The 18,544-nt window shown below is 40.7% G+C and overlaps 3 protein-coding genes across 3 annotated transcripts in view; 2 read left to right on the plus strand and 1 right to left on the minus strand.

Moving 5' to 3' along the window:
* fam83hb (family with sequence similarity 83 member Hb) overlaps positions 1–504 on the minus strand; it is a 16,153-nt gene extending 15,649 nt beyond the window's left edge. Inside the window, exon 1 of the mRNA XM_020606869.1 lies at positions 461–504. The gene's annotated coding sequence lies outside the window, so the exon portion shown is untranslated. The remainder of the gene's footprint in view (positions 1–460) is intronic.
* A 6,007-nt stretch (positions 505–6,511) lies between these two features.
* LOC109963899 (receptor-transporting protein 3-like) lies at positions 6,512–9,160 on the plus strand. The gene is made up of 3 exons (XM_020606816.1): positions 6,512–6,651; positions 7,524–7,689; positions 8,017–9,160. Exons 1-3 carry the CDS (start codon positions 6,636–6,638, stop codon positions 8,363–8,365), a joined length of 531 nt encoding a protein of 176 aa, XP_020462472.1. The 5' UTR covers positions 6,512–6,635; the 3' UTR covers positions 8,366–9,160.
* A 278-nt stretch (positions 9,161–9,438) lies between these two features.
* The window catches only part of LOC109963910 (ankyrin repeat and IBR domain-containing protein 1-like), a 23,630-nt gene continuing 14,524 nt past the window's right edge, over positions 9,439–18,544 (plus strand). The window contains exons 1-5 of the mRNA XM_020606839.1: positions 9,439–9,804; positions 12,786–13,126; positions 15,925–16,096; positions 16,222–16,353; positions 18,357–18,540. Coding sequence (XP_020462495.1) covers positions 12,939–13,126; positions 15,925–16,096; positions 16,222–16,353; positions 18,357–18,540 — 676 coding nt within the window. The 5' untranslated portion in view covers positions 9,439–9,804; positions 12,786–12,938. The remainder of the gene's footprint in view (positions 9,805–12,785; positions 13,127–15,924; positions 16,097–16,221; positions 16,354–18,356; positions 18,541–18,544) is intronic.

Raw genomic sequence — 18,544 nt, forward strand, 5'->3', positions numbered from 1 at the left:
GCCTTCACAGGTCGATGCACAGTCTCCAGTAATCTGTCTCTCTGATATTCCCTCCTCAGCCATCCTCATCTCCAAGCCGACCAGTCCAGGAGTGACTCTAATACCCGCAGCCCGGCCCATCCTCACTCCATTGACTGCTACTCCTGCCACCGCTGATCGACACCCGGTCTTTTCTCCACTCTACAATTCTTGTAAATATTTTCGCACTGTTGGCACTGTAAATAAATCCCACTGCTTGCACCGAAGCCAGCCGCCTGGGTCTGTTGTTTACTCTGCTCGTTCATCTGTGTGTCGAGCGTTTCTAACAGAAAGAACTAGCCAATATGGACCCTGCTGGCTCCGGTGCAAGTAGCGCCTCTGCTCCTGCACACATCACCGCCCAAATGGACAGAATGGCTCAGGCACTGCAGCAGCAACAACAAGACATATCCTCATTAACCCAACAAGTAGCCCAACTCACCTCACTCCTCCTGTCACAGCATGGTCACGCTGCCACCCCAGATCCACTTTCAGCTCCCCGTTCTGCCAGTCCCCGCCGAGATCCACCTATTCCAGAAACAGACACGTTTGATGGCAGCGTGGACAAGTGCCGGGGTTTTCTGCTGCAGTGCCGCCGGGTGTTCGATCAGCAACCACGGACATTTCGCACAGACAGAGAGAAGACCAGTTATATAATCAGCCGGCTGCGAGGGAAAGCACTTACTTGGGCCGAGGCTGCGGACACCAGTGGCATGATCATCGGCACCACCATCCACGAGTTCCTGGAGGAATTACAGACAGTTTTCTCACCGTCATCTCATCAGGGCCAAGCTGCCAGGGAGCTTATGACTATCCGCCAGGGGGTCGTCATGTCTTGGATTACTCCATTGACTTCCGGGTTCTTGCAACGGAGGCCGGCTTGGAGGACCGCGCGCTACGTGCGGCCTTCTGACACGGCCTCAATGACAACATCAAGGCGGAATTGAACACTCGTGACAAGCCCCCTTCACTCCGCTCCCTGGTAGACTTGGCCATACGCATAGACAAACAGCAGGGCAGCAGTCAGCCCCCCGGACCCGCGTCATGACTACTCTACCTGCCGAAGCCCGGGTACCTCTCCGCATGGGGGACTCTCATCTCTGCACCACCCACAGAACGGAGGAACCCATGGAACTGGGACATGCCCGTCTAGACCCCGAGGAATGGGCCCGCCGTATTCGCACCGGGTCATGCCTGTACTGTGGAGCACCGGAACACCTCATTGCCATTACTAACAGTTATATACATGTAGAGCCCAACTGTAGCTATGTAGTGAGCGTGAAGGGCTATCACAAGTGTCCAGAACAGCCTCAGATCTTCTTGTTAACTGTCTAACACCATGGTTCAGAATCTCACATGGGAGCTCATTGGGTTCATAATATACTGTATGATTTTCCCAATCAGTCAGTGACGCCTCATTAGCTGTGTACAGTCATCTGATATTTGTAATGTTTCTCCTTTTTATTCAGGGTTTTCCTGGAATTTGTTATCTAGAAATATGTTCTGCAGTTAAGAAAACTGTGTTAAAGAAATGGTTCAACATTTTGGGTAGACAAGAACCAAGAGGAGACACCTAGCCTGGCTCTGTCTAACGATAACAGTCAGTTTATTCTAAATCTCGCTATATTTGATGTGTTTAATCTGCACAAAAACCAGTGTGGAAAAGAGGCAGTGATTTTTCCACAAAATGAGTGGAGACTAGAAACATGCTGCAAGAAATAGTCCAACAAATCAGGGTCTGTTAAAAGAATAATGTGGTGCCTAAAATGTTGAGCTATTCCTGTGTGATAATACTTTATTATAAAATAGCAAAAATGAAATATAAACAGGTAGAAAAGAAATGTTATTAATTGATATGGAATTTAAATGTTATCCTAGAACATAATATTAGAAGGACTTTAATGAGTAAAAAAGATTTGGCACACAGTGTCACCACAAGGTCCATTAGTAGCTGTTCTGGAGCTTTTAGCACAGTATTCTTCAGGACACAGAGCTACAGTTGTGATGATACTGTAGAAGCTCACATTTCCCTTTGGAATCTCACTGTGCACTCCATTTGATCTGGAGCTTAATATGTAACATATGTTGAGGAAAGTCATGTGGTGCAACTGTCAACATTGTGTATAGTGTCAGACTTATAGCATAATTCTCATATTATATACAACTTATTGTATATAAGTAGAACTAATGAGGGCTAATCAAAATCATAAAGAGTATAATGTTATTAGAGGTGTTTCTAATATGTTGTCCACCCCTTTTATATCAGTGAGGAATGAAAACATTTGAAACAACTGACAGTAAAACATGATTCAATTCAACAGCTCCAATAACTGCAAAATGATTGTAAGGTTGAATCAACGCTTCAGTTTCAACACAATCTGAATTACAATCCTCTGAAAGGTAGGATCATATCACACTAGTTTCACCCAAGTGTAACCTATAAACTGAATACTGAGTGTATTATGATAGATGTTAAACATATTTTCTCCCTCTGGTATTTGTGTGTTTTCAAAGAGATATGATACAAATTTAACAAAAGCAGGGGGATTCTGCAAACAAGTATCAGGAATCAGGTTGCGGCTTGTTCTTGTTTCATTTATATTTCAGGCTATGCTCAGGGTGCTTTTGACTTTTATATTTCAACACTATTTGTGTATATTTTCCCTCCATCCCTCCATCTGAATTCACTTGGTGCATATCCATAACTAGTGCAGCTTTTGTTCCAGGGAAGATTTAATCACCATTTACTGGGATCAATGGAGATTTGCGTAGGTGGGGTAGAAAAGTAACAAAAAGAGGTTACTGTTATGGTGAGTGTGTTCTTGTCTGTCCGTCTCTACCTGCTGTCCGAAGCTTGCATCTCTGTGGCCTTCTGAGCTTTCCCAGCATGCTTTTCTTCACGCTGTAATGTCACACCTGAGTATAAGGTGACGTTCTGGAGCCTGGGGCGCTGAGGTCAGCTTTACACCACTGTGCCAGGAGGAAAGGTGCACACAGGTCCACCTTAAGGTAACGCAGGCATTGGATGGATGTAAGTGTTGTGGTTTTGTTGTATATGTGTGTACACAGACTGTCATGCCAGTGAGACAACACTACATTCCCACTGCCACCCATCACATAATGATGTTTCGATTAAGTGTCTTTAATTGGCCTCATGAGCAAAATAATTCGCATCACTAGCTGCTAATGAGGAAGAAAGACACATGATCCTTAAAGAGTAAAACAATATGTTACAATGTTTAAGTGTATCTAAGAAACCTGAATACATAATTGTCACTGTTGTTACGACATATGACACTTATATAATCACCGTCAGTTACTTCTAAATGTCTTCAGAACCTGACATGCATTGTATCATAGTGTTATCAAGTGTGTGTATGTGTTTGTGTGCGTGTGTGTTTCTTGAGACCTTGTCAGGAATCTCTGACAGGCTTTATAATAACCTTTTAGCAATGGGTTAGGCATCCTTATGAACCATAAACAGCCAAGGCACAGTAGAAGAAGAGCCCCACAGTGTATTCAAGGTTTTTCATTTACAGTAAGTAAGGGGCACAGTGTGTGTGTGTGTGTGTGTGTGAGAGAGAGAGAGAGAGAGAATGAGAGAATGGCGTCACTGCATACCTGTGACAGGTGTTGTCATCCTGATGCTATTATTACCACTCATGAAATGACAGTAACGACTATTCCGGAAACACCATGCTTACCTTTAAAGAGATCTAAGCCAGGTCTATCAAACCATCTTGACACCATCATGCTGTTGCTGGTACAAATTATGGCTATGACTGTTATTTCTACTAATAAGACTTGTAGCTTGAAGCAGCAAATAACAAATGTTTCAGGAGCATATTTACAAAAAGATTTGTACCTTTAAACTATCGATTCTTTTAAAACTATAGCTACAAAAATCCCCATGTCAGAGTTTCAGCAGGTTGTCACACATTACTTGGCCTTGGTGAAGGCTTGATTTTTACCTTGGTACTAGAGCTTTGTTTACCCTTCACTAGCCATGGCGGGTGTGTTCAGTGACTTCAGTAAGGTGACACTGATTAGTGTTTACATCAACAACTTGCAGGCTTTTATTTTCCAAGAATCTCAAATGCGGGCTGAATGAAGGAACTGTAGGTCAGCAAGTGGATGGGAAAAGAGAACACACTGACAAAGCAGTTAAACCGCAGCATGATGGGGCCGTCTTTTTGATAAGGAACAATGTGTTTAAAGGTTCAGAACAGGATACATCTTTATTCTTTCAAAATTAACCCTGTAACATTCTGGTAGTGTTAGGGTGATTTTTATTTTTAGATAGAAATGGATATAATTATCCTCACAGTAGCAGTAGTAAAAATGAAAGCAGTCTAATCCAGCATTCATGCAATAAATGTTCCGTTTTTATTGAAACTGTTTTAGAGAGGTGTTGATTCAACTTAAAGGATGTAGTAACGTGTAGCTTTGCAAGCTACCAATTACATCACACTGGAAGAAGAAGAACTAAGCTAACAAAGCTACTCTAGGGAAAAATCTGTTTGGTGAATGAAAGTGAGCTTTAAAAAGTAATTCTACTTCACACACACACACACACAGGGGATCAAATGGACAGTGTATATGTGATATAAAATTATAACAAAATATAATACAAGAAATTCACATTCCAGCAGAAAAGTCACTTGGTTGAGTATATTACCTGAGACGTAAACCTGTCTTAAATAAAACAATCCACAGTGGCCTTTTCACAAGGTGAAAACTGCAAGGAATGTTGTATTTATGTTGTATACAAATCTGGAGATACAGTATCTGACAACAACTAAAACAGTAAAAAAATATAATATCTTGCTATCTCACACCTGTTGAGCCCTTATGACCGAAATGGACCTGTTGTCTTGCTTATCAGTTTTATACCATTTTACTTGCACAATCTTAACTAAGTCTTCAACTTGCACCTTTAAGACACTGGTCTAATGGGCCTTTGCTTTTACTTGTCAGAGCAGAATCTTTTGTTTATATGACACATGAGCTGTCTTGCAGAGCTCTTATCCAACAGGCGGCTCCACAATGGTAAAATAAACATTAAAAAAGCAGTCCTTTTGGCAAAAATGTAATTTGAGTCATTATGCAAATAAGAATATACTGTAGGTTGAACCACCAGAAAGCTACTGCAAAATGTGGTCAAACTACTATTTTAGTTAGATGTAGTTCACTACCCCTCAACACAGTGTACTTTGCTGTCAAATAGCCTACTGACAGGTATTTCTAATATTTTGTCCACCCCATTTATAGCCTATCAATGACCATAGAATAAATATTAAAAACACATTTCACTGTTACACATTACATTTCAGTAGCACCATAAACTGTCTTTTGCTATAAATGAACATATCTCAGGACAACAAAGCCACATTTAGTACAGAAAATGAAAGTGGTCAAACTTTTTCTATTAATGATTTGGTTTGTTGTCAGCTTGGTAACTGAGCAAGCAGCTGGTTTATTATCAATTATACTATTTCAACCTCCATATAATTTTAGTTTTATTTATTTGTTTATTTATTTATTTTACTCATATGGCAATAAGCTATAAGGATAAGATAAAGATGACATTTTTATTTGTGTGCAATCTAGTTTTGATATTCCTTCACCTCTGGCAACAAAGTGCATCTAACTTTTAGCTCATCAGGTCATCAGGATGCCCCTAAAGGATGGCACTTTCTCTCCATTTTCTCTTAAAATAATTCCTTCCACTGTGTACCAAGAAATGCTACCCTTGTGTTCAGCGGCACTGCAATTAAATTCACTGAAAATGTGAGCTGTGAAAACAAAATGCTGTCTTATGCTTCCCCCTGCTGTACAGAGCTGAACTGAACTCAACTGCAGTTTGAGCTGAAATTTGCTGTAAACAAAACGAAAACTGCACCAGGCATGAGGAAACTAGAAATGTTGTTTGGATAAAATATGAAAAAGACAAATTATTCTAATGTCTAATAATAGAAAAAAATGGGTTGGAAGAAGCTGAACACTAAAATTAGCTAATTAATGACAGATAGACCAGTAAAATATTTGATCAACTTTATGATCGGAAAAATTAAATTAAATTAGAGGTAAAAAAAAAAAATGTTTGAACCAACTGTCTGGAGGTTGAAGGAAAACAATCACATTTTTACATATGTCTTTACATGTATTATTGTTATATTAAATTATATTTTATAGTCAGATATTGACTTGACAGTTTGGTCTATGCAGCCATTCACAAGTAACTGAACAGTAAATATATAAGATAAAACACACCTATAGCAGTTTATATGCATCACAACCTTTGCAATGCAACATGTATTTTCAACTTGGGATGTCAAAAATGAACTCTGAATTTTTGTTTTAGAAAACTTGTTGCTCAATGTAAGATACTGCCACCTGCAGGCACCACTAGGCATCTCCTTTCCAAAGGCCTATGCAATGCATTGACTACACGGAAAATGAAACTTTAACTTTCGATTTGCTGAGAAACAGCTGCTGTGACAGATAGTGACGCTGTGCTCAGAGCAGCTTTCGGTACACAAACGTCGTTTAATTGCAGCGTTTTGTCTCGTTTGTCAGAAGCTCTTCACATAGATCCTATTTGTTCACCGAGCACCATGGTCAAATCAACAGGTACACATAGACTACCTTTTGTGTACTAGTTTAAATGCATTTTAATTTGGCTAGATGCAGGACTTTACAAGCGGCTAAACAGATGATAGTTTCCTGATTTACTCGTGGGATAACTGTTGTGGATTTTTAAGTGTGTGGGGACACACAAAGAAAGACCTATCATTAATTAAATAATTATTAAGATTAAGAAGCACCACGTTCAACTAAAGGCTGAATTAAAGAGAAAAGGGTGAATAACAGATTGCATCTAGTAGGTAGTCTCAGAAGTTTCTGATTGCAAGTACCATAACGAGTTGATTGAAACCTATGTAAATGTAAAAGTAAAAGTCTGAAGTCTGTGCTTTTTACTTGAAAAGGATTGATGTTTCCACTACTGGGTGTAACTAAACGGTAAGTTTTAAAAACCCACGCATGTTAGATGTCTGTTAATTGTTTCTGTAACGTTGGAGAGAATTGCTGTAAGGCTGGAGAAGTTACTATGTCTGTATTATGCAATTCAGATTAATTCGTCGTGCTGTTCACGTTCATATTCTGGCTCAAGCATGTCAGGTAGGATTTGAGGTATTGTCACTGTCGAAAGCGTAGCTTATTTGCCAAAGTCTTTTTAATGTGTTGCTCTGGTTTCCTGGCCGGCAATAGAAGTTGTGCGCATTCACGAGCCATCCTCTTGTTTCCAGGAGGAGGCGCTCCTTGTGATATCGGGTTTTATCGTTCTGAAATAAATACAGGCTATTTGGAGTTATGGTCGGTGCAAAGCTAATCTAGATGTACCAATATTAAACATTAAATGGCTGGAAACGAGCACAAGATTTGGGTGTGCGGATCTGGTACCTGTAAAACTACATGGTTTGCATTTTTTTTCTTCCTTGCAGTTTGGTGTCCTAAGTTGTGGCAGGAAATCTTTGATGAGTTGCTGTACAACGAGCTGGACTATGAAGACCAGTGGACCCTACACTTTGACTACAATTTGACTAATGAAGTCACCAAGGAAAAGAGGAAGACAGGATGGAAGGTCCACAGCCACTGTGCCCGTGGAGGGTATGTATAATGGCTAAATACACAGACTACATTGTTATACTTTCTCAGACTCAACTTCAATTCAATTGCTTGTCATGTGATGAAATTATGGTGTGACAGGAAGCAGGGTTGGTAGTAATAGCGTAATAACAGTGTCATTCTGTGGAGAAACATGTTACTGCATCCTGGTTGAAGAGGGCACAAGTTGTCTTGATTATAATTTAACCAACAAAATTTTGGAATAACTGACCTTGTTCAGTTGCAAAGGAGAAAGCAAATTTCAAAAGCCATAGACCTGAGAATACCTGTGTACCTCTTTTCATGGCTTGTCTTTTAATTTCACCACAGTTTCCAGTGTAATACCTGCTCCAGACGTTGGTCTTCAGTCAAGGTGACGGTGTTATTCCATTACCGGCTAAAGAAGGACCAGGGGACAGTGATCATGCGGCCCTTTGGACAGTCTTGTCACCGTTGCAGCAATGAATATAACAATAAGTATTATCGCCCTGGTTTTTTCGAGGTGGAAGTGAAACGTGCTTTGCTCAGGTTGTTTGCCAAAATTCGAAAGAATTGTTATGGGGAACAGGATGACTATGATGACAAATCAGAAGTCCGTAACAAGGTGTTGACCAAACCTCATGAGGCTGGCCTGTGTGAGGCCTGCCAGCTGGGCATTTGCTGTAAGGATGTCGAATAGAAGGGGTGTTGGTGGGCACTGTGGGGACCGTTTACACACTCACAGTGTGGGGAATAAGCCTACTTGTGGGGACCAAATGCTGGTCCACCACTTCACTACAGAATTTTATGGGGACAACAGGGTTTAGATTTCTCAGTATCCAGGAAATGAATTTAAATCAATGTAAGTTACCTACAATGAATCAAAACAAAACTCTGTGAGTGTGAGATTAGAACAGTTTTGGTAGATTGACATCTGATTGAGTGCTGGTTCCTCAAGATGTCCCTTTCCAATTTGCACATAGCCTTTATTCTTAATATTTTGAAGATAGCTAGTTATGCTGTTGTATATGTTAAAGTTGTATATGAATATTATATATTATCAGGACAACCAATAATTTTATTACAGTAAATATATCACTTTGTATCTTTTTGTATTCTATTTCCGTGGTGGCAAAGTGTACAGCTTGACCATATTTTGCTTTTGGGTTAATTGTTATTGCTGATTTCACATTAGACCAACAACTGGTGAAATGTAAATGAGCACAATTGGACTTATTCCTCCTATTTTATTCTACTTTATATGTCTACTGCACAGATTGTTTTACTCCACTACATTTAAGTGATGTAACCTAGGTTACTTGGCAGATAAACATTTGACATGCAAAACAGATGATCGGCCTATAGGCAGTTATGGGTTAATATATCCCATTAAAAAGATCTCCACCTTGGCCAGCTACAATATTTAAAATCCTGGTTAACAGTGGCCAAGGCTTTGGGAAAACACTAATATAAAATAAAAAAGTTTTAAAGTGTATTTTTAAATAAAAATGCCCATAATGAAATAAGATATCCAACAAAATTGCCATTATGAAATAGGTTAAGTTGAGTTATACATATTATTCTATTGCACACCTTTTTATTTTTATTTTCTTTTTGCTATACAAAGTACTTTGAGAGCATCTGTACCATAGTCAAATTCCTTGTGTTTAAACATACTTGTCCAGTAAAGCTGATTCTGCTTTTAATAATTTTACGCAATTATTTATAAATTGTTTTAGTTGGCTTGTTTTTTTTTTTTTTGTTTTTTTTTTTACAAATTATTCGTATGATTATTTTATAATGCTCCCATTTGTTTGCTATTGAACACTTTGGGACTCCGTATACAACCAACCAGCGAACACAGACAACCGACCAATCAGGTGAGAGCCCTACGTGTGGCAGTTGGTGCCGAACATGCGCAGTGGTCTTTTGTTTTTGGCAGTAGCAACAAGATATTGAAGCGATCCAGCCGGTCTCGCCCCTCCGCTTTCAGTAGAATATCATCCTCGTCAGGTCCTGTGCCAGAGAGGATGGTCCAGCGGAAAAACAGCCGGGGATGCAAATGACACTGTTGACATGATGGCGTTCGGTTTACGCAAGTTTCTGAATGTACGGCTAATGAGCAAGTGAAACGACCGTGTAAGTAAGACGGCGGCGTTAGGTAGTTGAGGCTAACATAACGCGCTAACATAAACCTGAGAGAAAGACGGTTTGCTAGCTTCGCTTACGGCAGGTAGGTATGCTGCTGCTTTGGGTGTTAACATTTTCCCGTGGCGCTGTCACAACTGAGATAAAACATTGCTACCTATGTTTAAGTGATTTGTCGGTAGAATTTCGGACAGCCTATACCTAAGCACTCCCTTTTCCAGTAGGGTTAGTAATTCACCCCGACTGTCAGTGTGTTGAACAAAGGAGCTTTAACCGAGGGGCCACTCGGACAGAAGCATGCAGACAGAAGTCGGCTGCTGTTTGTTTTGTGCTCCATTTCATGCTGACACACTATTTCAGGGATAACCACACGAGGTCTGACCTGAATATTTAGCTCATACACGGTGACCTAGCTAATTTTGGTATCTTAAATGCCGAAGTGGTTGTACTGTACCTCATTATGCAGTCTTTCTATCTCGCAAGTTCTATGTCTCCTTTAACTACTTGACTTTTCCCCCTGCAATTTACGGGGGAGCATGATCCACTTTTAGTTTTGGTTTAGGTTATTTATGTCGATGTGCATTCGCTTACAGTAAGTTTATTTAGCTGAGAGTTAGTGTTGATAACTGCAGTGACACTACAGTGAGTGTCTGTGATAATATCAGAGTAGTAACTGTGGATTTTACTTTTAAGGTGCTGGAAGGTAGACCTGGAATTTGTTTCAGATGCATAATGGTATGATATTAATATCTTGATATGGCAGACTGCCGCTAATGTGTGTTTTCAACAATTCTTTTTATAATCAGTGCATCATATACACACTTTGGTAACATATTATAGATGTATTGATACTGAAATTATTTGTTAGTAGAGACACTGATTTGACTAAATCAATTTGTCAAAAAGGGAGGGCCTAAAACATCTTATTTTATTCCACCAACCATCCAAACCCTAAACATATTCACCTTCCAGCGATGAAATGCAGAAAAGCTTCGGCCTGTATGGTCTTTTTTGATAGAACAATATTTAATATTTGCAGGTTAATTTTCTGACAAGTAATTAATTTGTCATTTTAGCTCAAACCCCAGTCGCACCCAAAATATCATAATAAATTGCAATTGTGATGCTTGTTTTTGTCATCATGTGTGTATTTCTGGCTGGGTTTTTGAGAAACCAAGATTGCCATGACACCTTGTAAGTGGGGATAATCACATACGATTCATGTGATTTGGGTTCCTGAGCTCATGAGTCATTAAGTTTTGATAAATACATAGCTAAATATGAGGAATACCATATGTACTAGAGGCCTCTACTGTGTAGACCTGTGGTATGAGTGTAACAATGTAATTCATAAGTGCGCCTCTGATCCTGGCTGGGTTTAAGATTAATAATACAAGTGTCCAGCCAATGAGGAGTGAAATGCATCTTCGGCATCATTCTGAATGATGTGTAGGCTCAAAGAGCTTTTGTAAAAGTAGATAATTGCACTGTAACTGCCAAGTGCAAACAGCAGGACTTATGATCTCTGGAATTCCAAAGTTCCTCCATAACAATACTTCCCGTTCTTATTTAGTATGAGACGGAGAGAGGCTGGCAGATATACACAGAAGAGTGAGGTGAACTCAAAGTAAACCAGTGTGTACAGAACAGAGACCCAAGCAGACTGACCTATTGACTGTAGTTAATAGGTTTACCCCACCACCACCTCTCCAGATATGCAAACAAGGTCTGGTCTCCTGCATGCATTGCAGGAGCTGAACTTTTCAAAATCTTGGCTATTATTCACCTCTCTGTGGCCCATATGTTTCTGTCTGTCAGTGTGTGTTTTCCCTGTCTGTGTCCCTCTCTGTCATTGTGTAGAAGTGGGAGGCACAAGAAGGGAAGCAGCCAACCACGTTATTCAAATGTTCCAGAGCTCAGCCAGTGGCCAACTGTAGCCCAGCTAAAAGAGGCTCTTTGTGAGGGCCAGACAGATGGCCATAGAGTGAAGACTGTAATGATACTCTCAATGGCCCAACACACACACACATGTACAGACTCCACTCATTGCAGGATGTAATAGTGTGTTTGTGTGTGGGAGAGTTTGGTAAGACTTTAAGTAAAAGAAGCAGAACACATTGATAAAGAGTGATTATGTACAACATGTGACAACAACCTGTGTGTGTGTGTGTTTCCCATATTTCTTCCCTTTCATCGCACTGTTATTACTTTTTGCAATGCATGACTTAGTAGTGTGTTGTGATATAGAAAATACTTGTCATACTAGTGAAGTAAGTTTAAAATTCATAGGAAAATAAGAAAGAAAATGAAATCACCATAACTCTGGAATCCACTGGAGGTCTACTGTATAAGGTGTTGCTGGGGGATAAATCTCAGCTGTAGCATCCATAGCTCTGAGCCTCTTGATTCTGTGGTTTAGTGTCTGAGAGGCAAAGCAGAACTGGTTTTGACCCAGAGTATTAGTGCTGCATGGTTTCACACACACACACACACACACACACACACACACACACACAGCCAGACTTTCATATCTCCAGTAGCAGACAATAATGTAAACAGCCTAATATATGCAAATTCTTCACAAATACAACCTAACTGGACTCGCAGTGGCCAGCTGTGGTAATATTGACCCTTTCATCAACCGACTAACAAATCTATGGCTTGGATATCATTAACCTTCGCCTCTTGCCTGCTTGCCCTCTTTAAAATGATCTCTCTGTCTTTCTATCTTCTTGTGTCCATCCCTCCATCTTCCCCTCTGTTCTTGGTAAGATAACCTCCTTACTGCAGCGCATCAGCTGATCGATAGATGGATGATTGATTTAGCCTCTCTCCCCCAACTTCTTCTGTCTTTCCACTTTCCTTCACCATCCATTTTTCCACTCATAGTAATTCTTTCCTCTTCTGATGTCTCTGTTTCCACCATTCTTTTCCTCTAATCAGTCTTCCCCTCTTTCCTACTTGCATTGCAGGAAAACACTGAACCATGGTGCTCTAAGTTGTGACCTGTGGTGAACAGGGGAGGAGGAAGAGGAGGAGGAAGAGGAGGAGGACGGAGGCGTAGGCAGGCAGACGGGCATCTGCCACAGCTCCCTTTAGGCAGCTTTTTTTAAAAGCTCAAAGCCATGGGCAACACAGCCACCAAGTTCCGCAAAGCCCTGGTGAGTGGCGACGAGGCCCTGGCGTGGCAGCTCTATGAGGGCAACCCTCAGTTCAGGGATGGCCTGGACCCGAACGCATCATATGGAGAGCAGTACCAGCACAACACAGCCCTGCACTATGTCTGCCGCCATGCCATGACACGTCTGCTCAGGTAACACACACATATGTATGTATAATATTTGCTTGTTTGTTTTTTGAGAAGTCAGTTAAATTTGGCAGTCATTTTCAAGGCTGCAGTTTGTAATGCAGTTATCTAATACAGTTACAAAGGCACTGAGTCATATTAATCAGAATCAAGTTTTCTGGCCAGGTGTGTTCAACACATGAGGAGTTTGACTCCAGTACAATGGCTGCTGTGCTGCTGTGTGTGTGCGTGTGTGTGCGTGCGCACGCACACACACACACACAGCCTTAAATTGAATAACAATTAGTAGTATGTCAGATTTGAGAATCACACTTTTCATAACTGAGTTTTCAAGACAAGTAAGGCAACTTACAGAGGTCTGTCACATATAGAGCCCTGGAGGGAACTTTCTAAAGCCTTAGAAATTTACTCTGCAGTGTAAACAGGGTTCCTGTAATAGACTGGTGACCAGTTCAGGGTGTACTCATGTCAGCTGGGATTGGCTCCAGCCCCCAGCAACCCTCTTCAGGTTAAGCAGTGTAATGGATGGATTCAAACAGAGTTACCTCAAATCAGACTGTTCAGACTGAAAATTTAACAGAAAGCCTACAGTATGTTACAAATTTGGCATGTAGCAAAAGGTCTGTTCACTTAGGAGACACAGAGGGTCTAATTAAACACTGAATTGCATTCTGGGAACTGTGAAAACATGCACAGCAGCACACCCTCCCTAGGATAATGTCTTAAGAGAAACAATAAAGGGGAGTCAGTGAGACTAAAAGAAAGGGGGGAAATTAAAAAACATACAGAGAGTAAAAAAGAGACACACCAGTGTCTCTTTTTACCCCCTGTAGGGATAATCAGGCTGCTGGCCATGAATGAGACAGCTGATTCTGTGACTCAATAGCCATTCTCACCTCCTCCTCCTTGCATTCTCCCCCTCTGCCTTTGCCGTTTTTGGGGAAGGATGCGAAGGTCACCGGAAGCAGTTTAAAAAGGCCAGTCATTTATCTGTACATGTGCATGTGTGCACATGTGTGTTTTCAGGAGGGGGGGTTACTGTGACTCTAAAACTGCTTAATGTGTCTGAGTTTGTGAATATAACACAAAGAATCAATTGGTGTGCTATTTGTGTCCCTTCCTACTAACCTATAATGGACCAGAGAGGCGTGCTGAATGCAGCACTCTGCTCCTGATAAGTATCAGAGGAAATTCTTTTTTGTTCCAACAGCTTGGTTGAACAGAGGGAAGCAGATAGACGACCGAGAAATCTCAGACAAAATAAAGACTCATGGAGAACGAGCGTAGGCTGCTAGATGCAGTCTGTTTTTCAGATTATTTATAACATGTATCTGCTTCATGTTTATTCGTCGTCCTCTTGTCATCTCCGTGGGTTGGATTGGCAAGTAATCCCGTGAGATGTGCAAACGGGGAAATCAGAAGAAGACCTATTACTGGAAAAACGGGCACAGTTCAGGAAGTGTGACCTTTCTTCTTCAAAAACAACTGTGATTACACGGCTTTAGAAATATGTAAATAACAACTGTGGCCTTGTTGCTCAGTATGAACAACTCAGTTTCTGTAATTTAAAGAAGCCAAGATAGAAATCAAATGCATCTGTCAACAACTTCTGTTTTTAGTTTTCTTTTAAATGTTGTGTGTACATATTCCCTGAGGTTTCCCAATTGTCAAATGACTATATGGTCTTAATTCGGTTTGGTGCTTGACAATTGCACCAAAATGTGACATCCCCTAGCATGTTGCTTCTAGTATAGTGATATTGGGGTCATCCATCCTGAACGTTGGTCTTTGTATGTGGGTGTTTGTGTGGAGGTGGTTGAGTAATTACTGATTATTGCTATGCGGGTGAATTGTCAGTTCACTGTCATTAGGGGGAGGCTGCAGGGGCTTGTGACTGACAGGATAAGAAGGTCAAAAGTGGAAGAGCAGGGCTGAAAGGCTGCACAATAAGGAAACATTCAAACACAAATTCAGTAGTGGCTACTACTGTGTCCAAATTGCAAAGCAGATGTTTTACAACATTGTATGTAATAAGTCAGTGGAAACGGTGGAAACGAATCTTGTGATTGTCTCCTTTTGGTTGAATTTGCATTAATAAGAGGTCTTTTCAAAAGGAACGGCTATTCATGATACACAGGTGATCGTACAGTTGCATGCATCTATGCAGCTGCCATAGGATGATGTAGAAAATTATGTCAAATGGAAGACTGGTGGAGGACTATTCAAGTGGACATTATATGAAGAAAAAGTCAAGTATAGAAACTGAGAGATGCAAGTTTTCAAAATGATGGGACTGCAGCAAGAAACTGGAAGAAAAAAACAGAACAAAGGATAGAATGTGAATCAGTAAATGGAGGTTTTGAGAAAAACTATTTACCAAACACTACTGCAACCACACCCATGCTTCCAGTGCAACTGGATCCATCACTATCTGAGTGAGTGAGTGAGTGAGTGAGTGAGTGAGTGAGTGAGTGAGTGAGTGAGTGTGTGTGTGTGTGTGTGTTCCCCACACACACCTGTCAGCCAGCATAGCCATTATCCCAGAGATGTTAAACAGAAATAGCTGAGATTACCCTATCTTTCTTCTCCTCCATATCTCTACCTTTCTTCTTACTCACAGTCATCTCCTTCCTTCACATCTCTCGCCCCTCCACCTTCCCTTTCAGCCTCTGACTCAATCCTTCTTTCTGCTGCTGTCATTTCATTCTTCCTTCCACCTGACTTCTGATCTCTTCTGAACTTGTTTTGTCCTTATTGCTTCTACTGTTGTGTTTAGTCCCTTCTCTTTTGCTTGTACCATGTAGGTCCTTCCTGTTCAGCAAAGAGGGGAACCCCAACAAGCGTAATGTGCACAATGAGACGTGCCTCCATGTGCTGTGCCAAGGCCCGCAGATCTTGCTGCTGCCAGAGGGAGCGCTGTCACCACGACTGGCCCGACCACAGAGGGATGAGCTACGCCGTGCGGACTGCCTGCAGGTACATAGACACAACAATTCTAGCGTAGTGTTGACATTTAGAGTACATGCTAGTATGAAAAAATGCATAAAGTGACTGCTGTTGACTTACAAATAATGTTTTGGGTGCATGTATTTGTGGGCCAGATGATCCTGAGCTGGACCGGGGCCAGGCTGGAGGGAGGCCAGTACGAAAAGGCTAATGTCAATGCCACCGACAACCACCACAGCACCTGTCTGCACTACGCTGCTGCTGCAGGCATGAAGAGCTGTGTGGAGGTGAGAGGAAGTGTGCGCACAGCACTCACACTGACATTAGGATGAGCTGTCATTTGTGTGGAGCAGATCCGTTTGTTTGTTCAGATTGGATTTGAAAAAGCTTTTACAGCCGGTAAATCCACAGACATTATTGCATCTCTTCCCACATCAGGAGCATCTGCTTTGTGTTTTCATTACTGTCAGATCCAAGTAACGCTTTTCCCCTTGTTTATAAAGATTTTGAATTAGAAAGAAAATGCACTTCCTGAATTAAAGGAAAATTGAGTTCATCTCTGATATAGACAGCCTGGGGGAAAAAATAACCCTGGTAATATCCTGTAAGATAAAAAGTTTGAACACATTTCTCTTCACCTCTATGTTCCATCTCTTTGTTCCTCATCTATTTGTCTTTTATAAACAGTCTGTTTGCACCTCTGTTGCGATGTTTTAAATCTTCTCCATTTTATTAAGCCTTCTTTTGACTCCTGTTGTATTTGCTCATTCTCACTTCCTGCCTTCCCTCTTCTTGTCATTTTTATGCCTCCATGGTGGCGATAGCTTTAGTCGTCCCTGGTAGGCTAGTGGTTAAGGTGCAGCACTCTCGCCGCTGTGGCCCAGGTTCAAATCAGGGTTGCGTCAGGAAGGGCATCCGGCGTAAAACACATGCCAAATGTCAACATGCGAGTCATCAGTGTGGCGATTCGCTGTGGCGACCCCTAAACAGGAAAAGCCAAAAGTGACTTTCTTTCATGGTGGCGATAGCTGTAGCTGGAGGCATTATGTTTCCTGGTTCTATGTTCATTCCATTCTTGTGAACATGACATCTCAGAAACATTTGATTTGATTTGATTTGATTTATTCATTCAAGCATGTAAAACAGTTGATATGTCAACACATGTAATTTCACACATATCCAACAATAATAATCCAATATCAATTTACTTATACCTAGTACATGCTTGAACGAAGTAGGAAGAAGTTAGACTTATCTAGTCCTACCCCATGACATCATCTTACAACTTTTAAGTCCTAAGCAATATCTCTACATACCTTTATATTTATGTTTAAACTCGTCAATTCTATTACTATTTTTTATGTCCACACTTAAATTATTCCATAGTTTTACCCCACTTATGGAAATACAAAATCTTTTTTTGGTTGGACGTATAGCATGAATTTTTAAATTTAACTGACCCCTTAGATTGTATCCCCCTTCCCTTTCATTAAATAGTTTTTGAATTCCACCAGGTAATAAATTGTTCCTGGCTTTATACATAAACACAGCAGTCTTATATCCCACTATATCCAAAAATTTTAACAATTTAGACTGTATGAAAGCTGCATTGGTGTGATCCCTATACCCCATCTTATGCACAGTTCTTATCGCTCTTTTTTGTAATATATACAATGGTTGAAGTGAGCTTTTGTATGTATTTCCCCAGTTTTCAACGCCATACTCTAAGTATGGTAAGATCAATGAAGAATACAGAATCCGTAGTGCTCTCCTGTCCAAAATATATCTAACCCTTGCCAATATCGAAATTTTTTTTTGCTATTTTATGCTGAATATGTTTGATATGAGATTTCCAGGAAAATTTGTCATCAACTATGACACCTAGAAATTTGATTTGATCTTGAGGGAATTTCTTCAACTTTTGCACAAATGTCCACTTGGATTCAAGGATGAAAAGATTAGATTTTGGTTGTCAAAAGGTCCAAAGTCACTGTATCCTAAAGTCTGTACCATCCCCATAAATTTGACTGATTGGTGGAGGCATATAGCCCCGAAGCAATAATTCCACTTGTCCCTTTTTCTTTCCATGTCACTGTCCACGTCCCCTTCTCGTATTTCTTTTCTCTTTTCTAACATTACATCTTTGTGTACACTTTCTCTTTTTGTCCCTCCTGCTGTTTTTTTGTTGTCTTTTGATGTACATTCCTTCCATTTCTTGTTTCTCTTAATTATACCATGTTTTTCAGTTTTCTCAAATTTTTTGTGGTCTCTCTTCTCTTCCTGTCTCTAGCTGCTAATACAGAGCGAAGCGGACCTTTTTGTGGAGGATGAGGAGAAGTTGACCCCATGTGACCATGCCGAGCGGCATCACCACACTGAGCTGGCCCTCAACCTGGAATCACAGATGGTTTTTTCCTCCTCTTCCACTCAGCAGTCAAACACAGATGCACACGGTCAAACCAACCTGTTGCAATATAA

This window comes from Monopterus albus, unplaced genomic scaffold (genome assembly GCF_001952655.1).
Source record: "Monopterus albus unplaced genomic scaffold, M_albus_1.0 scaffold82.1, whole genome shotgun sequence".
In the NCBI taxonomy this organism is placed as follows: Eukaryota; Metazoa; Chordata; class Actinopteri; order Synbranchiformes; family Synbranchidae; genus Monopterus; species Monopterus albus.